The sequence below is a fragment of the Vulpes vulpes genome, chromosome 7, assembly GCF_048418805.1.
Source record: "Vulpes vulpes isolate BD-2025 chromosome 7, VulVul3, whole genome shotgun sequence".
Lineage (NCBI taxonomy): Eukaryota > Metazoa > Chordata > Mammalia > Carnivora > Canidae > Vulpes > Vulpes vulpes.
Window position 1 is genome coordinate 20,184,168 of NC_132786.1, and position 24,481 is coordinate 20,208,648.

The 24,481-nt window shown below is 51.6% G+C and overlaps 1 protein-coding gene across 29 annotated transcripts in view; it reads right to left on the reverse strand.

Annotated features, from left to right (window-relative positions):
• PRKAG2 (protein kinase AMP-activated non-catalytic subunit gamma 2) overlaps positions 1-24,481 on the reverse strand; it is a 268,436-nt gene that overhangs the window by 167,593 nt on the left and 76,362 nt on the right. For 27 of the 29 annotated variants that reach the window (XR_012002508.1, XR_012002515.1, XR_012002511.1 and 24 more), the window contains exons 2-3: positions 22,964-23,035; positions 16,883-17,162 (exon numbers count right to left, since the gene is read on the reverse strand). Coding sequence is in view for 22 of the 29 variants with exons in the window: in XM_072763160.1 (XP_072619261.1) it covers positions 16,883-17,162; positions 22,964-23,035 (352 nt within the window). In the remaining 7 variants the exon portion in view is untranslated. Of the gene's footprint in view, positions 1-16,856; positions 17,163-22,963; positions 23,036-24,481 lie in introns of all 29 variants that reach the window. The other 2 variants (XM_072763182.1, XM_072763183.1) reach the window with 1 other exon arrangement.

Below are 24,481 nucleotides of genomic sequence, written 5' to 3' on the forward strand. Positions count from 1 at the left end.
AGGCCTCAAGGCCGTGTGAAGGCTCTAAGTGGCCCTGGGGAGGACCTTGCAGAGCATGGGGAATCAAGACATGAGCACGTGAAACATTAAACACACGATTTTCCCCAAAGACAGGAGGTAACAGCAGCACAGTGCAGGGGAACACAGACGGCGCAGATGCTGAAAATAACAGTTATATTTCAGGGCCCTGGCAGACTGCTCACAGCAAGCATAGCCGGGTAAGGCCTTCTGCAGGTGGCGGCCTCAGAGGAGGCGGGAAGCCACCTAAACTGATGTCCGGGTCCATTCTGGTGGCTCCCAGCTGCTCCCCAAGCTCCCCGCTCAGCGGCCGACTCCCGCCTCCAGAGCGCAGGACATTCCTCTGTAACACACACTGACAGCTTCCCAGTTCACTCAGCCAAGTCCCAGGATCCTGCCCTGGCCCACAAGGCCCTCCTCACCTCCCTGACCTCGCCGCCCTCTCCCTCCCGACTCAATTCTAGCCATGCCAACCAGCAGTCACACCTGCTCAGGACATTTGCACTGCTCCTGCCCCTGCTATGCATAGCTGCCCCACACGCCCCCCTTGGCTGCCCAGCTCCCTGGTTCCGTCCCACTTCCCACCCCGCTCAGAGCTTCCACATCCCTCAGTCCGGCACAGTGCAGCACCCTCCAACCCTCACCCCTTTACCCATCTTTTTTTTTTTCGGTACCAGCTGACATTTCTGCACGCACAATACATGGGTTTCATCCACTCTCCTCCCTGGAATGTACTCCCCATGAGAGCAGAACTCCCTTGTCCCTGGCTGTATCCTCCGTGTCTGGAAGGTTCCCATTACATACGAGGGAACACAAGCAGTCAGTGGCAGAAGGCCCCCTTAAAAGCCCTGGCCGGGCCGGTCAGGTGTGAGTTCAATCTGTCTGCTCGGTGACATCTGCTTTCTCCTCTTAGGGGCACGTTTGAGGGTGAACAATCTGAGCTGGAAAACCCAGGCAGGAAGGGAGGGTGGAGGAGGGTCGGCCTCTGGTCTCTGGGCACAGGCCAACCTGCAGGGACACACGGCTCGGGACGTGGGGCTCTATCGCCCCCTAGTGGTCACTGGGCCACACAGCCAGAAACCCCTCCAGCCGCGCGTGGAGGTACTGTTCATGGCACCCAGACCTGCTCTCACCCCCACGTTTTCCTATGGAAAATCAGGTTCAAACAAGCGTCCAGGACATATAGGCAAAAGGAGGGCACATGCTAACCCCCTCTTGTCTTGCATGTGGGAGAGATTTAACAGGGGCGGACTTCTTTCGGCTGCGGTCCCGGGTGGACCAGCTGGCCTGAGACTTCCGCTACGTGATGTGGCCACCCCTTCAGAGCCCCTCCAGGCACCCAACACTACGTGGGAACTTTACGGAAGAAAATTTTTCTTTTTAAAGGAAATCGCGGAAGGGGGTGGCACATAGAAAACGTGAATTTCCAGAAGGCAGATCTCAAAACCATCAGGCCTTGCCAGATGTCTGCCTGATAAGCTCACTCGTTCATTGACTTCCTGGAGGGTGAGTCTGGGAAGACAAATAATAATAAAGCTGGGAACTGGGCAGCCCGGGTAGCTCAGCAGTTTAGCGCTGCCTTCAGCCCAGGGCAAGATCCTGGAGACCTGGGATTGAGTCCCACGTCGGGCTCCCTGCATGGAGCCTGCTTCTCCCTCTGCCTGTGTCTGTGCCTCTTTCTCTCTCTGTTTCTCATGAATAAATAAATAAAAATATTTAAAAATCTTAAAAAAATAAAGCTGGGAACTGGCATATAGAGCGAGGCTTCCGCCAACCTGCACAGCACATTCCCTCCTGTCAAGACGTCTACACAGCCCTTCCCTGGCTCAGTGATGGACTCCTAATGGGACTGCTCCTTCCCCTATCCCCCTACCCGAAACAGCACCCACCCCCATCGGCCCTTGTCCCCTGCTCTGTTTTTCTTTGGGGGGGGGGGGGGGATTAAAGGCTGTCTGTGCTCCAATTCTCCTCCCCTCAGCCCTCCATCTGGAATATTCTGGATTAGCTCCCCCAGCTTTACTTGGCTGCCATCGGGATGAATCTCACCTCTGTCACCAAAGAGATGTGTATCAGCCAGGACCCTTTAACGACGTTATCACAGAAAAATATAACTTAAAAGAGACTAGGCTACAAGGATGTCTATTACCGGGATCCCTGGGTGGCGCAGCGGTTTGGCGCCAGCCTTTGGCCCAGGGCACGATCCTGGAGACCCCGGATCGAATCCCACATCAGGTTCCCGGTGCATGGAGCCTGCCTTCTCCCTCTGCCTGTGTCTCTGCCTCTCTCTCTCTCTCTCTCTCTCTCTGTGACTATCATAAATAAATAAAAAAATTAAAAAAAAAAAAAAGGATGTCTATTACCTAGAACACTGAGCTCAGTGATGCAGACCGCATCAAGGATTACATTCCCGGGGATCCCTGGGTGGCGCAGCGGTTTGGCGCCTGCCTTTGGCCCAGGGCGCGATCCTGGAGACCCGGGATCGAATCCCACGTCAGGCTCCCGGTGCATGGAGCCTGCTTCTCCCTCTGCCTGTATCTCTGCCTCTCTCTCTCTCTCTGTGACTATCATAAATAAATAAAAATTAAAAAAAAAAAAAGGATTACATTCCCACCTTCCTGTTCCATCATCTTGCACGTTGGCCATGGTCCCAAGCTGGTGGCCATGGCTCTAGAAACCACATCCTCACACCACAAAGTAAGGACAGGGTATCAGTCCCCATGTATCTCTTCTGTTGTGGGAGGTGCCTTTCCTATGATCCCTCACAGAGTTCTCCTTACATTTTGTTGGCAAGACAGAAGTCCCTGAGGTCCCCCTCAAGGCCAGCAACCCTGAAGCCAGGCACTTCCCCAAATAGGAAAGGATAATTCCAACTGAATTAAACCAATCATAAGTCCTGCCCTGGGCTGGGCTCTGAGTAAAACCAGGCTCTGTTGTGAAAAATGGAGGGAGCAGCTGTCAGATGGGTTCTCAGAGTCCGCCAACACCCACTAAGGAGGAAACCATAGTTGGAACTTTGGAGAAGGAAGGGGCAAGGGACGGGTGGCAGAAAAAATAAGAGAAAGGGGCTGCACAGAGCAGCCAAGGGCAGCATGGCCACCTGTCCATGTCTCCACAGCCAGAGATGATCTCAGCAACAGGCAGGAAAACATTTCTAAGAATGTGCCTAATGGATGAAGGGGGCTTAACTATCTGACGGTATTTGCACAGATGTGTGCACATGCTCTAAGAGACATATGTGCATGTAAGGCCCAAACAGGCAGAGGAAAGACCGACCGTACATGAGAGCTCCTCAGTGCCCCACAGAGAAGCTGCCACTGAAAGGCAGAGTTGATTCAGTGAGATCAGAGGGGCCGGCTGGCTCATCTTAGGAGCAAAATCCTGGAGTCCTCAGGAAAGGGATGGGTGCTTAGCACCTGCTGCATTCTGGGCAGACCAGCTTATGTGCACCGGTGCCACCACTGAGCTTTGTGACCCTGAATGAGGCACGTGTGGCAGGGATAAGCAGCTGCCTTGCAGGGGTGCCATGAGGCAGATGCAGGCTCTGTGTGCAGACCTGAACTTCAGTCTGCTAAGAGTGCACTGCTAAATGCTGTGGCAACAGCAGGAAAGGCCCGGCACCCGTGCCAGTGAGGAAATGTGCAAAATGCAAAATGAAAAAAAAAAAAAAACTGTGCAAATGTGCAAAAATGTGTCTTCATGGTGCAAAGAGGACATCCACACACCAGCAGTGCAAATCCCCGAGCAGCCCAGATGGGCCCAGATGCCTGAAGCAGGGTGATGGTAGCTCCAGGGGGACAGATGGCCTGGTCAGGGCCATGAGGGCAAACAGGTGTCCCCACAGCAAAAGCCCAGCAGTCTACTGGAGAACAGGAACCAACACCAGAGATGGACTCATGTCCTTGCCCCCATCACAACCCACCCGTGTGTTTTGGGAGTACCCTCATTGGCTCCTTGCCTCTCAGCTTGTAAATGTACTCATCTCTCCTATCTTGGAGTAAACAGGCCAATCCAAAACTTTAACCCTAACCCATCCCATTTGCTACCAGTCTATCTCTATTTGCCAGGACAGGCTCAGCTTGGCCACAGAAAGAAATGAGCTCCGGGTTCTCAGGGGGTTGACATAGAAAGGGTTTCTTTGGCTCAGGTTGCCATTCCTAGGCAGGGAGGCTGCTGGCCCCGGCTGCCCTCGCCACCGAGCAGCCAGATCTGGGCTGAATGCCTCCTGCACCCTCAGCCTCCCGCACCCTCAGCCTCCTGCGCCCTTGGCCTCTTGAATCCTCAGCCTCCTGCATCCTCGGCATATGGTTTTCTTCGCCTCCAGCCTTGTAGATGCACATGGGAAAGAAGCAACATCCTGTCCTGTCACCCCCTTTGGTACAAACCCCTTCCTGCAGTCCCAACCCTGCTGCAGGGAGGGGTGGGGTGAAGGAGAGGAGCTCGCATATGGGGGGGGGGGCACCAGGGGCTGCCACCCCCTGCCCCCCTTCCCATCCAACCCACACGCCTTTAAAGAAGGCATCTCCTACTCAACCCCTTGGCCAATTAACACGCTCTCCTTCCTTGCCCAGCTACTGAAACTGTGCTTTTGAAAATTACCCGTGATTTTGAGGTGAGGCCACGAGGAACTGGTCTCAAGACCAGCCTTCTTCTTCCCCAGAGTGGGGGCGTCTGAGTCACGTGGCAACTTCCCTCCCTGGAAGTGTCCTTGTGATGTAAAGATCCTGAGCCGCACCTGACGCGAACACCTATTTCCTCCCTGTGAGAGGCCTCGCTGTCCCATGGAGGGTCCCAGTAACTAAGTACCTTACAGTCTGCAGGCCAGAAGGCTGAATCACGGTGTCAGCAGGGTCCCACCCCTCTGAAAGCTGTGGGGGATGCTCCTTGCCTCCTCAGCTTCCAGTGCTGCTGGTAGCAAGCCCCTGGCATCCCTCGGCTGGTATACGCATCTCTCTAATCTCTGCTTTTGTCACATGGTTTCACCCCCTGTGCCCATCTTCACATCCCCATCTTCTTATAAAACACTCATCATGTTGGGTTTGGCACCCAGCCTACTCTAGTATGACTTTATCTTAACTAGTTATATCTGTCATGGCTTCATTTCAATAAAGGTCACACACTCAGAGATACGGGAGCTCAGGGGCACCTGGGTGGCTCAGCAGTTGAGCATCTTCCTTCGGCTCAGGTTGTGATCCCAGGGTCCTGGGATTGAGTTCCGCATCGAGCTCCCTGCATGGAACCTACTTCTCCCTCTGTCTATGTCTCTGTCTCTCTCTCTGTGTCTCTCATAAATAAATAATTAAAATCTTTTTTTTTTTTTTAATAGAGAGATATGGGGGTTTGGACCTAAACATATCTCTTTGGCAGGGACACGGGTAAACCCACAAAAGTTATTATAAGGATTAAATGAACTCATATAGTTTTCTAATCTACCTAATAGTGTCTGAAATAGATTATTTATCCTACCGGATTCTCCAACTGGTCCTTGCCTGGTAACTTGACTTTATTTCCTACATGACCCCTTGGTGCGTAGGAATTACAGGCCCTGCTAACCTGATGCTGCCCCTGGCCTTTGCAACTAGATCTAATGCTTATTAGCATAGATGGACAATTCACTCGATGGTGGTTTCGGGTGTCTGCTGTGTGCAGAGCCTGCAGGCTACTAATGTACCTCCAGGAACTACAATAAAACAACACTTTTAGACTCAATTTCAGCTTCTTCCTCCATGCCACCACATGAATAGCAGCACAATAGTCCACAAAACAGAGTACTCAACCCCTTCCCTCAGCTTCTAGAAAGATCACAAGATGCCATTATTGATTCTCACGCAAACTCAGAATGACATTGAGAAAGCAGCTGGCTATAGGTCTCAAGTCTGTTCAAGCATCACTCATGGCAAACAACAGCATTGATCAGAAACCATCTCCTTTTACTGGAGGCTTGGGGATCATGCAGAAATTCTGGAGTAAACCATAATAGGTGGGAAATGGGGAGGGTGGTATATGGTGGGAAGAGGCCATAACAAAATTCACTTTCCAGGAAGCTGCCTCCTCCTCCCAGGTGTCAGAAATGGTCTCTCAGGACTTGCACCCCTCGCTTGGTTTGCATTTGACTTTCTTCCAAACTAGGTCTCCTCTGATGGAGGACAGCAGGTCAAGTCAGAGTGGCTGTAGCCCACCTGCCTGTTAACTAACACCTGGCAGCAGGTGTCCCGGGAGAAGGGGCCTGGGTCCCCACTCTGTATCTGCACAGAGACTCTGCTGGCCACAGACTAGTCTCTGAGCCAAAGCCATTCAGAGGGGAAAGAAAAAGCTGATGATTCTCCAAGACCCCAATGCTAACAGGACAGTTGGTAGAATGTGTTAGGAGAGCCAGTGTCTGGCCAGCAATGCTCCAGCCCGGTTGAAAAGATTAAAATGCTTCTGTGTCAGTGAATAGTTAGGCCTTAGACACCTCGCTGGCTCTCCTGGGACCTCCAACAACTGCCCCATCCAGCACATACCCCAAAGGTAACCCCCAGGACAAAGGTATCTTCAGTACGAAGGCCAGAACCTCATTCTGTCCCCAGTAATCTGGGGCTGGTAGGGATATTGAATATCATGTCAGGTTAGAGAGCCACTGAGGGGTGAGGGAAAGGGACAGAAACCATATTAACATCAATGCCTCCATGCTGGTTGTGACTTAATGCATTTAACCAGCCAGGTGTCAACATGGAGCTTCTTCAAGATGGGCAGGGTCCTCTAGCTTCTTACTGGCCCTAACTTTGCTTAGAGTCCCTAAGTGGGGTTCAAAGGGAAAGAAAAAAAAGAAGGATCCACGTTGAAAATAACCTCTATTAGAGGGTTTTCTGCTCTGCCATGACTAGGAATGAAAGCAGAGAAAACTTTATCCCCAAACCTCACACTGTGGATGGTGACATCACATCAGAAGGACAGTCCCTAGGTGGGACAGGATAAAGAGAAGCGAGTTAAGAGCCACATGAACCGGGCAGCCCCGGTACAGCGGTTTGGCGCCGCCTGCAGCCTGGGGTGTGATCCTGGAGACCCGGGATCGAGTCCCACATCGGGCTCCCTGCATGGAGCCTGCTTCTCCCTCTGCCTGTGTCTCTGCCTCTCTCTGTGTGTCTATGAATAAATAAATAAAATCTTAAAAAAAAAAAAAAAGAGCCACGTGAACCAGAGAGTCAAGGATTCACTGTGGAGAAACCAGCTGGTGTCCTGCTGCAAGTGTAAGTCTGTGCTCCCTACCCCAAGTCATTTACATTTAATAAGAAAAGCAGTGTTGAGGTTGTGCTTTAGCATTTCTATTATCATATATTTAACCTAACTTTTTAAAAAATGATTTTATTTATTTATTCATAAGAGACACAGAGAGAAAGAGAGGGACACAGACACAGGCAAAGGGAGAAGCAGGCTCCATGTAGGGAGCCTAATGCAGGACTCAATCCCGAGTCTCCAGGATCACACCCTGGGCTGCAGGCGGCGCTAAACCACTGAGCCACCCGGGCTGCCCTCTTTATCCTAACTTTTGAGCCAAAAGATTATTTGCCCAAAGAGATCCCTTCATTATGAGAAAAGACATCCATCCTCAAAAGACAAAGGTTGCCCATCTCTAAAAACATCCTTAAGAACAGATTACAATTCTGAAGGCAGTTTTCAAGACTTCCCCAAATGTGAGGATCAGTGTTCCTTGTTGTTGAAGGAAAGAGAAATTGTCCAGGGTGTGCACACAGGCTCTCCTGTTTCAGGATGACTGGCTTCTTCCCTGTCCCATTTTCCCAGCGAGTCCAGGGGAGGGCAATCAGGCCTCATTCTCCCCCGTCACCCATAACCATAACAAATCGGGTCAATATGGGTATGGAAGTGAACTGCCTAACCGCCCTGTCACATTTTCAGGACCCTTCCCCAGTAGAAGTACCCAGGACCTGATTTATCCAGAGGCTGATGGTTGTTTAGAGCTGAGCCACTAGGCTGAGCCACTAGGGCTCCAGATCCTCAACTTCACAATCAAAAAATCTTTCTTTGGGATGAAGCCAAAACAAGGTCTTTGTTTCTGATGGAAATGTCAATGCTCCCCAGAGAAATATCTCCCTTTGAACAAAATGCACACTTTTTTCCTCTCAGAAGGTTTGGAAAGGAGCCTGGGAGATAAAATCTTGGGAGTCCAAAGAAAAGAAGGGAACTCTTCTCGAGAAGTCAGGGGAGGGGAGCCTGGGTCGCTCAGTCGATTATGCATCTGACTGTTGATCTCAGCTCAGGTCTTGATCTCAGGGTCGTGAGTTCAAGCCCCACATTGGGCTTCAAAAAAGAAATGTCAGATGAGGTGAGAGATCTGGGTTAAGTTGTAATGACTAACATCAAAGTGTTCACGGGGTGAGAGAATCCACTTAGTTCTATAGTTCTCAGTCAAGTGGAGCATGGTATAGATCCCACACAACCGAATCTTGCCCAGTGTCAAAAGCATCATCAAGAAAATGAAAGTTTATGTCCTCATAATTCAGAACTTGCCTTGCTCCATAAAGGATTCAATGCTTTACAAGGGGATATAGAATATACCTGGAAACTGTAAGTTAGAAATAGGGTGGTGGGATTGGCTCGAGGCTCCTGTGGGGCACAGGAACTAAACAAAGGAAGTCTTGTGTCTGCAGACATGACCAGGTAGAAGCCATCCACCTGGGCATGGGGCTGGGAGCTAGAAGGCCACCCCCTGTACCCGGGGCCAGCCCAGTGGCCACACTCCAGCTGCAGTCTGGAGAATGGACCTTAGGACTCCCCAGAGATTCCTATGCTGAAATGAATTCCATGAGAAAGTGTGCCCTTTTACCAGTGGAGGACAGGAATCCTGGAGAAAGACCACAGGCCCACTGAGCTTGGGAGAAGCTTTCCCACTGTGGCTACAGCTGCTAAGAGGTGGAAAAGAATGAGCTCTGTGGAAGGACCAAGTAGGATGGTGCTGGTCCCTGCAGGTGCAGGTCTTAGAGGAGCCTGAGATGAGGAACATAAAACGTGATCAACGGGGCTTGTTGGAAGGTCACCTGTGCGAAGCCACAGGCTGGGGCTGGCAGCAAAGAAAGCAGCTGCAGGCTGGCGGGATGGTGGCGGCTTCTTCCCCCACTGAGGCAGGGATGGGGTCCAACGTCGTCAACCTTCTCAGGAGGCAGAGAGTGAGGCCTGATGGATAGACGGATGTCCATGACAATTTGTCGCAGCTGGAGGGCCTTGAGGAAATGTCAGGAATTTGGTTTTAATGGCAAGCCCTCTTTTGTGTGAAGGCCAGATGGAAACCTCTCCGCTGGCAGAGCTCCCTGCCTCGGTGAGAGGGAACATCCGCTTATGTTCCTCTTTATGCTTTTGAAGTGGTTATCCCGATGTGGTCAATTTTCAATTGTCTTTCCTTTATCATTTCTGAGAGAGTCATGCTTCTTTCAGCTGCTGAAAATCTCTTGGTCCCGCGGGCAACACCCAGTATTCAGAAGTGGCATGAGCTGGAGAGCCTAGCAGTGGGTGGCCTAAGGGTGGACAAAAGTACAGGTGGCTGCTGGACACCCTCTAGGTGCCAGACGCTGTTCTAGATGCTGAGGAAAGAGCCTGGGACCAAACAGAGCCCCTCTGCTCAGAGGGCTTACGTTCTGCTGGGAAAGGCAGCCAAGGGAACCGGTAAATTCATGTTCATTGTGGAGAACGATTATATTTTGTGCAGGCACCAGGGGAAGGCCCTTCTAAAGAGAAGGCATTAGGGATCCCTGGGTGGCTCAGTGGTTGACCGTCTGCCTTTGGTTCAGGTTGTGGTCCCAGGGTCCTGGGATTGAGTCCCGCATCGGGCTCCCTGCAGGGAGCCTGCTTCTCCCTCTGCCTGTGTTTCTGCCTCTCTCTTTCTGTGTCTCTCATGAATAAATAAATAACATCTTACAAAACAAAAAAGGAGGCGTTAAGAGGCAGGGTGGGAGCCTGGGGTGTGCCCCTCTCGATGTATCCTTTCTCTCCTCTGTCCTACCCAGCATGTGACTGGGCCTGTCTCTGGTCTCACTGCCAAAGCTCCCATGTCCAGCCCAGCTCAAACCCTCCTCCTGGAGTCTGCCTTCACTCATCTGACCCCCACCATGACATAAGCATTTCTCCCTTGGATCGTTCCCTACCTTTTCCCATACAGACCATTCCAGCTCTTTTCTACCCAGACTAATGTCCTGACACTGAGCGTCAAGACACAAAATTCCAGAAACCATGAGAAAGCTGTGAATGTTTACCACACATTTAGAAACATATTTTTTTGCACCCTTGACAAAGGCCTGACACCCCAAGATTAAATTTTTTTTTCCAGGATGCCTGGGTGGCTCAGTGGTTGAGTGTCTGCCTTTGGCTCAAGGTGTGATGCCAGAATATCAGGATCGAGTCTTGCATTGGGCTCCCTGCATGGAGTCTGCTTCTCCCTCTGCCTGTGTCTCTGCCTCTCTCTGTGTGTCTCTCATGAATAAATAAATAAAATCTTCTAAAAAATAAAAATAAAATAAAATATTTTTTCCATTTTGGGGGACATTTGAATAACATATAAAGTTTTGTTTCATAATAGAAATGATTTTGCTGTAAAGAATCTCCAAGGAAGCCCTTCTCTTTTCCTTTCTCCTGAATGGACTGTTGCTGTCCTACTACTGGCTTCTATATTTCCCCAAATATACTCCTTCAAAGCAGAGTTTTCACATTTGGGTTAAAAGTAAATTCGGGAGTTAGACCATCTGAGTTCAAATGTTGGTTCTACCACTTACCAGCTGTATGGCCTGTGCACCATGACTTACCCTCTCTGTAGCTCAGTTTTTATTTTGATAAAAATGGTAAGAATACAATTTTATAGAGCTTCGTATGAGGATTAAAACAATTGTTATGTATGATGCACTTAGGATGCACATAATAAGGGCATTTATAATTATTTATGATTGTTAGGCATAATATTTATTATTACTAACGATGATTAGAAAACGAAGTTCAATGACATGACATAAGCCATTCTTGAGGTCCAGCCTTGCTGACTGTGCAAAATTATTTTATGATCATTTTTAAAAACTTTGATCTTATTATTTGAGTTCATGAATATAGTGACTGGAGCTTTCCTTTCCTTATTTCCAAAGGCAAGATCCAGTTCTAAAAAAATCTTCTCGAAGATAAAGATTCACCATTTCGGAAGCTTCTACTGTCACGTGGCCACTTTATTTATCTTTTTTATAAATTTTTTTATTGGTGCTCAATTTGCCAACATATAGAATAACACCCAGTGCTCATCCTATCAAGTGCCCCCCTCCGTGCCCATCACCCAGTCACCCCCATCCCCTGCCCACCTCCCCTTCCACCACCCCTAGTTCGTTTCCCAGAGTTAGGAGTCATGTTCTGTCTCCCTTTCTGATATTTCCCACTCATTTTTTCTCCTTTCCTCTTTATTCCCTTTCACTATTTTTTATATTCCCCAAATGAATGAGACCATATAATGTTTGTCCTTCTCCGATTGACTTATTTCACTCAGCATAATACCCTCCAGTTCCATCCACATCGAAGCAAATGGTGGGTATTTGTCGTTTCTAATGGCTGAGGAATATTCCATTGTATACATAAACCACATCTTCTTGATCCATTCATCTTTCGATGGACACCAAGGCTCCTTCCACAGTGTGGCTCTTGTGGACATTGCTGCTATAATCATCGGGGTGCAGGTGTCCTGGCGTTTCATTGCATCTGTATCTTTGGGGTAAATCCCCAGCAGTGCAATTGCTGGGTCATAGGGCAGGTCTATTTTTAACTCTTTGAGGAACCTCCACACAGTTTTCCAGAGTGGCTGTACCAGTTCACATTCCCACCAAGTGCAAGAGGGTTCCCCTTTCTCCGCATCCTCTCCAACATTTGTGGTTTCCTGCTTTGTTAATTTTCCCCATTCTCACTGATGTGAGGTGGTATCTCATTGTGATTTTGATTTGTATTTCCCTGATGGCAAGTGATGTGGAGCATTTCCTCATGTGCTTGTTGGCCATGTCCATGTCTTCCTCTGTGAGATTTCTCTTCATGTCTTTTGCCCATTTCATGATTGGATTGTTTGTTTCTTTGCTGTTGAGTTTAATAAGGTCTTTACAGATCTTGGAAACTAGCCCTTTATCTGATATGTCCTTTGCAAATATCTTCTCCCATTCTGTAGGTTGTCTTTGAGTTTTGTTGACGGTATCTTTTGCTATGCAAAAGCTTCTTATCTTGATGAAATCCCAGTAGTTCATTTTTGCTTTTGTTTCTCTTGCCTTCATGGATGAATCTTGCAAGAAGTTACTGTGGCCAAGTTCAAAAAGGGTGTTGCCTGTGTTCTCCTCTAGGATTTTGATGGAATCTTGTCTCACACTTAGATCTTTCATCCAGGGATCCCTGGGTGGCGCAGCGGTTTGGCGCCTGCCTTTGGCCCAGGGCGCGATCCTGGAGACCCGGGATTGAATCCCACGTCAGGCTCCCGGTGCATGGAGCCTGCTTCTCCCTCTGCCTGTGTCCCTGCTTCTCTCTCTCTCTCTCTCTCTGTGTGACTATCATAAATAAATTAAAAAAAAAATTTAGATCTTTCATCCATCTTGAGTTTATTTTTGTGTATGGTGCAAGAGAGTGGTCTAGTTTCATTCTTCTGCATGTGGATGTCCAATTTTCCCAGCACCATTTATTGAAGAGACTGTCTTTTATCCAGTGGATAGTCTTTCCTCCTTTGTCGAATATTAGTGGACCATAAAGTTGAAGGTCCCACGTGGCCACTTCAGACTTTCTGAGGTACTAGACAAGGTCCAAACATTTCAGACTTTGTGGGCTATAAGATCTCCACTGCAACTGCCAAATCCTGCTGTTGCCAACATGAGAGCAGCCACAGTCCAAAGAAGCAAATCAGTGTGACTGTTTCAATGAATCTTTATTTAGAAAACCAGGTGGCAGGCTACATTTTGTCCCCGGGTTGTCGTTTGCCAGCAACCGTATTACAGGAAGAGGCAGAAAAGTAGATTATTGTTTTGGGTGGGGTTAAGACCCTGGCTATGAAGAGAAACAGGTTTGCTACTATATAGCAGGGCTGGAAGCAATATGATTAAAAACCCAGAATCCCCAAGATGTGTCTCGAATCAACATACCGCTGGACCAGTAGATGTGAGGGAGTGGGAAACGGGAGCCATTTCAGACCAGCAGGTCCTCCACAAGGTGAGATCCTTCTAGAACAAAGATCTGGTTCTCTTCCCTGGGAACACCAGCCAGCCTAGGAAATTACTGGTCCCAAGACCAGATGTGGCATGTGGAACTATAGCCCCCATCTCTATCCCTTTCTTGTTCTCAGGACTGAATTATCTCCTTTTCTTTATTTATTTCCCCCTTGAAGATGAGTGTGGTCATAATTTCTGTCTTCTTTCTTTGTCCCTGATAATTGATAACGGTGTTTATCAAGCTTGAGTATAGGTCGGTGCCACCTGGGGAGCTGCTGAACCTTTGGACGCTCTGTCCACCATATGGGCCCTAAGTCACATGATAGAAAGACAGGTTACAGACAGAATGTGACGAAAAATGGGCATGGCTTTGAGATGCAGGACTTGGAAAGCATCCTTAGTTGTGATGGCTGGACATGACACAGGGTTGCCTCCTGCTGAGGAAGCAGTGTGCACACTTATGAGTGTACATAGGGTGACTGGATGGAATTCCATGATGTGTCTTCGGAAAAAGGGAGGCTGCGCATGCCCACGCATGCCAGGCACTGGGAGAGTAAAATGTTAGAGCTGCCTATTGGGTTGCCAGCTGGGCTCTTCTCTGGGAAACCTCCTGACCATATTCTGGGGAGTGGGGGGCTCATTGGTCATTCTGCTCTTGCTCCAGGATCTGCCTTCTCCCCCCACAACCGATTGGTTCAGAGACCCTAACTGGGCTAATCAGATAGCCTAAAATGACAAGTGGAGAGCATGGCAAGTGGAGAGATGCAGAGACTAGGAATTCTCTGGATCCCATGGAAAGATCCATGAATTCTTGCTGCCAAGGCCCACAGAGCCAGCCCGGTTCCTTCCCTTCCTGAGTCCTGAGCAGTCAGCTCTTCCCCGAATTCTATAAATACCCCCAAAATCCTTCCAATAAGTTGTCTTCCTTATTTTAAAAAAAGTGGTATGAAAGTCAAGGATGGGGACCAAAACTGGATTCAGAAACGAGGCTGAAGATGCACCCCCTACGCCCCTTGTACAAAGGCAGCTCTGAGACTTCCAGTGGGCAACAGAGCTGTTACACGATCAGTGTCCATTACAAACAAAACAACCCAAGTGCTCATAAGCTCAGCTATTCTTGGTACCAAGACTGGACAGGAAATGTCTCCCAGGGGCCTCATGGAATGAACAATCCCTTTGTGATTCTCTTCCAATGGACACAGAGGGTTTCGTGGGCTGTTCCTCAGAAAGACTCTCCATGCACACTGATGAATGACATTTCTCTCAGGCTTGATCTTATGAAATCAGTACTGGGGAGAAAGACAGAGTCTGGGTACCTATATCCAGGAAGTGATTCAAGTGTGAGGAAAAGCAACAGACTGCATACCCCCCTGAGCAAGTCTCCTGCGAGCACACTTGAAGACCAAGTGGCAAGGTTCCCAGAGGATCCTCCCAGTGAAGCAGGGCACCCTCCCCTTCATTAATGACAGGGCTGGAAGGGTTGGCTTCCATGTGAAGAAAGCCAAGGGCCAAGGCTCAGTGGTTCAAGGGCAGTAGCACTGTCAGTTGTCCTGGGACCAGGCCAACTCTGGTCTGAACATCCCCTCCCAGAGAGCTTCTGTGGAGAAGCCAAGCACCCACCCCCATCTAATCAATGCTTGTCTTCATGTGCAGCCACAGCCAATCAGAGCCTTCCTGAGCTCTGTCTACAGCTGCCTAGCCAGATGGTAGAGAGGAGCCTTGACAAGCTATGCCTACTCCATAGCATCTTAGAAGACAGACCTTTGAAACAGTACTTTCTGGCCAAGAACACTGAAGAACCTTTTAAAATGCCAAACAGAAAAAGGCAGCATGGGCTCGGGCTTCCCAGGGGGCTGAAACACTGGTCCATCTTCAGTACCCAACACCCCACCCTCCTAGATCCCATATCTTTACTGCTCTTTTCTACCTTCAGAAACGACCCTGGTCTTCACAGGCTGGCCATTCTACACCCACAACTCCTCTCCATCCCCAGCCCATGGTATGAACTGTACATCTTGGCTTTTCCTATATAACCTGTGTCCTGGCCTGGATAGTGTCCCCCAAAGTCATGCCTTTCCAGGAGCCTCAGAATTTGACCTTTTTGAAAAGAGGGACATTGCAGATGTGATTCATTACGATGAGATGAGCTCATTCTAGAGTAGGACGTGCTGTTAATCCCAGATTTATCTCTTATAAGAAGAGGAGCACAGATACATGAAGGAAAGATGGCACGTGATGACACAGGGAGAGACAGGGATTGGAGTGATGCTTCTATAAGCCAAGGGGTACTGAGGATTGCTGGCGACACCAGAAGCCAAGAGGAAAATATGGAATGGGGATTCTTCCCTAGACCCTGCAGAAGGAGCACTATCTTGATCTTAGACTTCTGGCCTCCAGAAACGTAAGGGTGTAAATTTCTGTTATTCAAACCACGCAGTTGCTATGGCAGCCCCAGAAGGCTAACACAACGTAGTTCTGTTATAACCAACACAGGCATGAGCCACCACTGAAGAAACGAGACACCCTGATGTGGATCTGTCTGACATTCCCTCCTCTTAGGGGATATTTGAGAATTTTGGGATCTCTGTCAAGGGAGCTGGGGATGCTCTCTAGAGCATTAGGACATCAGCACCAGGACACACACCATCCTCCTAGGCTTTGTATACATGGTTCCCAACTGTATGTCACTCAGTAATGTCTGCTAGAGGGCCACTCTGTCATATGACATTTGTGCATTTACGCTTAGGTCCGGTCACTGGTGGAGATGACTTTAGAGGTACTGTCAACAATACTCCCCCCCCCCCCCCCTCAGTCTCCATAAGTCATGGATGCTGGATTTATACTCGGGCCCTGACCATGCAGATCAGGTGATACTCTAACCTGCAGGTCCTGAGTGTAAATGCAATCTGGAAAGAAAGGAAGACTACCTGGAACCTCTGATCCCCCGGGCAAGTTTGTTTTCCAAGTCACTGCAGTACCAAGTAGGAGTTTTCTACATCACCAGACAGAAACAGAAGGCATGGGGAGATGCCCTAAGACACGTGGAAGGAGAAAATAAACTCCATCTACTCTATGGCTTGCCTGTTATACTTCCAGATATGATCAACCATTCTCAACTGAGAATTTTATATGATTTATCCTTAGATGACAGTTAACACACACTTCCTTTTCCTTGTTTCTCTAGTAAACCAACCCCAGCTGCCCAGTGCCCAAAACAGAAAGTCAGGATCTGTCAGAAACAGGTACATTCAAACCCTGCAAAACCAAGTCACAGGCAGTGAGGGCCACATCTGGCAGAGCGAACCAAGGTTTGGGCCCTCTGGCCCCGGGTATGTGCCAAAGCTTAGCTTGCTGCTGCTACTGATTCCAGGGTAGGCTATGGGCCAAGGTCTCATGTGGCTGTCCTTACAAGCCACACTGCGAGTATTGGGAGGTTTGCAGTTACCCCCACACCGATGGCTTAGTGTAGGATGCAAGATATAGGTGGAAACTGACAATGTTCTGGAAAGAGAACTGTCCTTGGAGGACACACAGGCCATATTCACTCAACACCAAGTCACCGACAGCGACCTGGCTGGCCTGGGCACCCTGCAAATGGCACTGTGGCAAACTGGCTCTAGGGAGGTCCCCCAGCACCCCAGCACCCACCTGAAACCATAGCATCAATGTCTTACTTTTTCTGGAGCGAGAGAAGAACCTGATGCCCCCCGGTGAGGTAGACGGGTTGGAGTTGGGGGAAGATTCTTTGGAGGAGGAGCGAAAGATCCCACTGAAGCTCATGCGGCGTGGGGAGCGGGGTGGAGACTCCTGGTAGGAGAATGGGAACACGGTTTTGGGAGAGCCAGGACTGGTCTTGGGCCTCACAGGAGCAGACACGGGGCTGGAGGGCCGGTGCTGGGGGCCTCTGGAGAAGAACCCTTTGGAGGGGCTGCCCGAGCTGCAGGGGCTGTCCACCTGGGGAGAGACAGACAAACGGATGGGTCACTCTGAGCACAGGCACACAGACCTCGGCCTTGAACTGGATCTTTCCCTCCTCTAGCTGTCGCTCCCAATGTCCTCTATCACCAGGCTGCTCCTCCCAGGCACCCTGCACCAGAAACAGCCCTGAGCTCTTGTACAAACATAGGTGGCCACCCCGTGGTCTGGAGGAAAGCACCTGACCCAAGGGTGGCCCATCTACAGGCTTGTCGGCCCCACCCAGAGGTCTACTGACACACATCTGGCTCTCTAGAATAGGTTCCTGGAGAGAAGGGCAGGACGGGAAAGGCAGCAAAATGGCTCAAGACAATGCACCTTCCCCTTTATCCTATCTGTGGGTCTGTCCTCTGGCCTTTATGTCCTAAAACCTCACATTTGTCTTTCTCGAGGTCTGACTACACTGGCGTGATGTTCTCTTGGCCCTCATTGAAGGAAGAAACTGGTATCTCTTCGATCTGAAACATGGCGGGCTTGGGGCTCCATCTGGAGGACAGCCTGATGCTGGGAAGAATGAATTTTCACCTCCAAGCTGCTGTGGCATTGGGACGCCTGGGTTTGCTGACAGAGCTCAGGAAGAAAGTGAACAAGGCAAAAACCTCTGAGGCACACTTCATTGATGACTTGACCCTGATGGTTTGAGAAATGTCTGGATTCTGTCCATAACTTCCAGCCGAGGCACACAGCTCACAGACTTTGAGGAGTATCAAATGCACCCTGCTGGTGGGCTCAGGGGCTGGTACCTGCAGCCTGCGTGCATGGGTGTGACCCCAGCTCACCCTTCACTGGGCCATCCTGAGTTACTTAGTCTCGTTGTGTCTCAGTTTCCTTATCTGTAAGACCAGGCATCATGCCCACCCCTGATGCTTGGGAACCACACTCTGCACATTCAGCTGCTGCTGGGTCTGTGGCAAACTTGACACAAGGGAGCCAGAAGGACCTCAGGGCCTACCTGGTCCCACAGTAGGGAAGTACTGTGGCTTGTCCACAGGGCTCATGGGGCAGGGAGGAGGCTGGGCAGGAAACCATCAGCACACTGAGACCCTGGGTGCCACACGGCAGGTGGCCACAGGTGCACTAAGCTAGGTGAGTATACTCGCCCAGAGGCAGCATCTGTGCTGCTCTGGCCTCTGTCCACACAGGGCGCCTCCTGGGACCCAGGGCCCCTGCGAGCTCTCCCACCACCAGAGGGCATCCCAAACTGGGCTTGCAGCTCCTTACAGGAGGCTGTGCCCTTGTGGAGACCCCCTCTGCTGAAGGGTGGCCATAGCGGGGTGCACAGGCTGGCTCCCTGCTGGGCCCTCCAGTGAGTGAGTTTTCAAGCCAGACACAGTGCACTGCAACAGCTACATAGGCAAGTTTCCCTATAGAAAGGATAAGCTTTTCTTTACCCATTTAATAGGAAAAGCATTTAATCCTCTGATCCCCGTCTTCAGAGGTTTTGGTCTTGCCACTATCCACCCCCTACCTATATAGGACTCAGGCTTTCTGGGATTTTTCTGAACCCCAAGGAGAAGCTCTCCGGGCGGTAGACGTGCCTGTGGACATGGGGGGTGCGAGTGAGGGGAGGATCCTATAACAGGGTGGTACAAGCAAGGAGTCTGGACACAGAGACAGGAGTTTGAATCCTAGCTCAGTTTCCAGCAGTGTAGACAAGTGACTTAAGCTTCAGTGTCCTCGTGCATCCAGTGGGGATCGTACATAGGCCAGCTCACGGGGTATGTAGCTGCTGGGGTCCATAGCAGGGAAACATCTGGCACAATCCCTGGCACACAGGAAGTACCCTGTGCATATCTGATCCACACTCCTTGTCACGAATTTGGAATGAGTAGTTGCTTGATATTTATGGCACATCAGAGAGGCAGGGCCGAGTTTCGAGGGACACAGCACGTGGTATAAGAACTTCACTCTTCTTTGAGGCTTTTAGCAAGGGAACGGCACAGTCAGACCTGCTCAGGGCAGACCATCTGGCAACCTCTCACCATCACTTGCTGTGCGCCACTAGCCTGAAGCCAGGAGGTGCCAGCTGGGGGCAGGGTGAAGGTCACCGAACCGGTAGGTGGTGGCAGGGGACCTCAGGGTCCATGGCCTGACCTCTTCTACTGTTATCCCTCCAGAGAAGAGTAGCACAAATAGCCAGGAGGGGGAGCAGCCTGTTGGACGTGAGATGGAGTCAAGGTCAAGTCTGAGGACAGAGGCGGAGAGTCATGTTTAGGAACTACTGGCGAGGCTAACCCTGCAGGTGACCCCCACATTGGCCACGCTGTGCAGGGTGCTGGGAGCTCTGTGGGGAGAAGGCAGAAGTGCTGAGCAAGTGCTGGCGTTCAAGTCTGGGGCAGGGTAGGGACCCTGATGCAGGTACGGCACCACATGGCTGCCACGAGCACGAAGCAGATGAAGAAAGGGCAAAACACTGCGTCCCACGGGGGCCCGGAGTCAGAAAAGGAGACCCTGAGAGCTGATGGGCCTTGGACAGGCTGATGGGTGGAGGCTGATGGGCAAAGGCTGATGGGCAGAGGGCACCCAGAGCCCAAGAAGGAGACAGAACAGGAAGCACAGACAGAAAGCCATTTTCTCGGGCCGCCACAGATAGGTGCAACCAAATGCCACCACCACAGAGGCCCTTGAGTGCTGTTTTGAACTTCATTTGCTGGGATTCCATTCTGGTCTGAGGATTCCCGGCCAACTGAGTTAGGCACTGAGGAAGGAACCCACACAAAGCAGACCTTTCCCCAAAAAGGCCAAACTATGGTGGACACAGCCTGGCCCAGCCTTCTCCCGTGGGGGACCATGAGAGCCTGAGCCTCCCGGGCAGTGGGGAGACAAGATGGCCAAGCACACCCACCACCTGCTCCCTGCCCACTGGGTGGGGGTGACGCAGACCCGGGTGCCAAGAGAAGCTGCTCAGCCTGTGAGCAATTGTGCAATAAAACAAATCTCTGATAAATGTTATTGGATCATTCCCTGCGTTTGGATGCACAAAAGGGCCCAGTGGCCCCCAAGTGTATGCTGGCTGTGCAGGAGCTAATGGGGGGCAGGCAGTTGGGTCATCTGCTGGGAGAGCAGCTGAGGCAAAGGCCAGGCTGCCTGGTGCTCAGAAGCCCTGAGGCCACACTGGCTGACCCACAGTGATTGCCATGGTGTCGAACGATTGGGAGATCCCAGCAGGGACCTTCCCCCAGATGCGGGCCTGGGAACTGCACACCACAACTATGCAGCATCAAGGGGACCAGACGCTCCTCACAGAGAAACAGTATGTGACAAAGAACGGCCATCCCAGGGTGCAGGGGGGGCTCAGATGGGGGTAAAGTGAGGGGGCCTGGGAGATGGTACGAACTGGTATTATAGAACACCAGGCGGGTGGCCTGGAGCAGCGAGGACCACACGGGAAGGGGATCCTCACCAGTCAGGTGCAGCCATCCATCTAATAACACCTGGGCTCTTCAGATGCAGAGGCGGCTGCCAAGCATCCAACTGTTCCCACGCTTCTCCGCCCATGCCCCCCCTTGGGCCACCCACATCACATCGGCAGAAAGCACTGGCTGTCAGGAGCCTAACCCACACCCCCCTTCACGAGGGTGTTTACGTTTTGATCTGGATTCCGGAGATCAAGGGGTGGAACCTGGCAGGGGAAGAGGCAGTGTGGAAATTCTTCATGGGAGGAGCCTAGCTCTGCCTCTCAAAAGACCAGCCTCATGTAGAGATAATTCAAAGTTGCTGGAGTTTAATGGAAAGGAAGGTGGCCAAGGTTCAAGGACATGGAGGAGGGAATACCTGCCCCCTGGGGATGGGGTGGGGTTGGGAGTGGGGAGGCAAAGGGAGGCCACGGGGCAACAGGCTGAGCGGGAATGCCAGGCAACCCTGCCCTGTCCCCACGCATCCTGTACGCATCCTGTACGGCTCAGTCCCATCCCCTTGCATCCGGCACAGCTCCCTCCTGTCCCCTTGCACCCTGCACGGCTCCCTCCAGGCCCGGGCTCCAGGCTGTGTCAGGGGCTAGGATGGGGAGAAACACTTTCCCAGCCAAGACTGGTCCCTCAGTCTCCCATGCCATTAGCCAGACCCTCTGGAAGCACTCGCAGCCACCTTGGGGCTTCACACCCCCCTCTCCAGCGAGAACACAGGCAGGGGAGGCCTGCCTCCCAGACGTCATCATCACCAATGGCCGACAGTGTTCACGGCCCGCAGCGTTCCAAGGATGCACGGTGGGGGGGGGGGGGGGTGCAGGGAAGCCTGTGGTCCCCTTCCACTCAGAAGTCATGCATTTGTGACAGGGACCTTGCTCTGAGACCCTCTGGGAGCCCCCAAAGTGGGGGCTTGTGCGGCTGGACGAGTCCAGGTCCTCACCATGGGTCTTTACCACGTTCACCACCTTAGGTTTTTGGTTTAAGGAAGGGCTTCTCGGAGTCAGACCGTCAGAAGCAGACGGCCTGGGAGGACAAGGAGGAGGAGGGGGAGCCCACCCCGCAGGCTCAGACCCTGCCCACTGGTCTGCGGAGCTCTGTGGCTCCTTCCTGAGGGTGTCCTCTGGGCGTCCCTTCAGGCTAGGCCTCAAGGACGGCTTATGAGGGCGCCAGTTCCTTCAGGACAGGGAGTGGAGGCCAGTGGAACCCCCAGGCCCAAACCAGTGTGTGGCCTTTGCTGTATGCAGTTCAGAGTGCTTTCCCTGCGCTGGAGGCCTGCCCCAGCCCCTGCTGCAGGAGCCAGAGCCAGGGGATCATGTGGTTCTGCATCCCCTGTTCGGGGCACCCGGGGGCTCGCCACCCCCCATGCCACCTCCCACCGGGGCTCAGGACCTGCCGCTCCTCTCTCTGCACCCCCTCCCCCCTGACTGCAGGCTGCCCTGACCTCCCCTTTCTCGCCATGCCCACCAGTCCTCATGGGATCCACGCCCCTGGCTGCCTGACGGCCACCAGCCTTGCTGAGCCACAGGCCACCAGCCTTGCTGAGCCACAGGCCGACCAGTGGCGGGGGGCGGTGGTGAGCTAAGGAGAGGCAAGGAAAAGTGGCTGGCGACCAGAAGGGAGGAAGGATTGGACGGGGCGGGGGGCGGGCAGAAGGAGCTCCTGTCCAGGATGGGACAAGCCGAAAGCCACAGTCTCCAAACCTCCCATTTACTCATCCTTTCAGCCTCTTCTCTTGGCTTATTGTTGATCTTCCTCATTACCTCTGCCTCCTCTGGGGAGCCTGGGTGGCCATGGCTGAACCCAGATGGAGGAGAGAAGGGAGCAAAGCCCAAGAGGCTCTCAAATTAGACACCCGCAGGTACAAGGGGCATGGCCAAGTGAGGGGTGCACCAGTCGGTAAGCAGGTGGGAGTGCAAGTGGGAGCACAAGTGGGAGCACAGAGGGATGAGGGGAGAACACAAGCAGATGAGCAGGTGGGAGTATAGATGGATGGGCAGGTGGGAGCACAGGTGGATGGGCAGGTGGGAGCACGAGAGGATAAGGTGGGAGCACAGGAGGATGAGGTGGGAGCACAGGAGGATGAGGGGAGAACACAGGTAGATGAGGGGAGAACACAGGTGGATGAGCAGGTGGGAGCACAGGAGGATGAGGTGGGAACACAGGAGGATGAGGGGAGAACAGAGGATGAGCGGGGAGCATAGGTGGATGGGCAGGAGGGAGCACAGGAGGATAAGGGGAGAACACAGGTGGATGAGCAAGTGGGAGCACAAGAGGATGAGGTGGGTAGACATTTGTCCTGGATTCTCACCGAGGGAACCTTGCTCAATGGCACCTCAGGTGAGCTGTGAGAAGCTATGAGAAAGGCGGCCCTACCTTACGGGAAGAATGCTTTTCTGAGCTCTCCAGGTCTCCATCCAGGAGTGGCATGGCAAAGGAACTCAGGTCCTAGGATGAAAAGAGAGCACATGGTCAACGGAGCAGCCCTCAGGTGCCCATCGAGCCTCATCCAGGGACAGCACTGGCTCCATGCACATACCACACCCCCATCTTGAGTCCCCCATAAACCTCGGCCACCAGGGAGAGGTGTGGATGCAAGGGGAGTAAAAGGAGGGGTGACAACATGCTGGCTTCCTCAAAGACCCTGACCACGTTCACATTCCCTTTCAGAACTTGAGGCGACTGCCCCTCATCACCCTGGGGAAGGAGCAAGGAGAAGAAGTGGACTGGAGGCAGGAGGGAAGGCGCCCCAGCAGGAGAGCAGGAGTGGAGGGCAAGCCTTCACAGCACCCTGGGAGAGCTGGTGGGCAGGACTTCATCTCGTGGCACAGAATATGGGTCCCTGGAGGAAGCAGTCCAAGTAGCATATCTTCCTGGTGAGAGGATGATGGGGGCCTCATGGGGAGGAGTGCCTGGCTGGTGGCTGGTATGGAATGGTCAGTGGAGCTGTGTGACACAGGGGCCTCAGCTCTGCTCCTCCTTCCCCCTGGTCTCACCTGGTGACCCCCTCCACACCCCAGAGAGGAGTCCCACCAGGGTAGACTGGGAAGTCTACCAGGGGAACTTGCCTGAGTCCTTAACCTTTCTTCTTTTCCTTTTTTATTGTGGTAAAATACCCATAACATAAAACTTAACCATTTTAGCCATTTTAAGTACAGTTTAGTGGTATCAGGTACACTCACACCGTGCCACCATCACCGTCTGCCTCCAGAACTTTTTCACTTTACAAAACAGAAACTCTGTCCCATGAGACAACCCCCCACCCCTTCCCCCAGAGCCTGACACCCATCATCCTGCCTTCTATCTCTACAGATATGACAAGGTCAGGACTTTGTCTGAGTGGAACCACAGGGTGTTTGCCTTTTTTGTGACTGGAATATTTTTACTTAAGCATTAATGTCAATGTTCCTCCACATTGTGGCCTATGTCAGACTTTCTTTCCTTTTACAAGTGAATAATACTCCGTTGTATGGATGTACCACAATTTGCTTACCCATTCAACCATCAGGCGACACCTGGGTTGCTTCTACCTTTCAGCTGTTGTGAATAACGCTGCCGTCTGTGAACAAGTGTTGTGTCTTCCCGCAACTGCCCAAATGCACAGACTGAAGCTGTAACTCCCAGAACCTCAGAATATGACTGTATTTGGAGATAGGGTCTTGAAAGTGGCAATTAAGTTAAAATAAGGTCATATGGGTGGGCCCTGATCCCAGTGTGGCTATTGGCCTTGTAAGAAGAGATTAGGACACAGACACAAATGAAAGGCCATGTGGAGACACAGACAGAAGATGGCCATCGACGAGGCAGGGAGAGTCTCAGAAGACAACAACCCTGCCGACCCCTTGATTTTGGACTTCCAGCCTCCAGAACTGTGAGAAAAAAGAAAGCCACCCA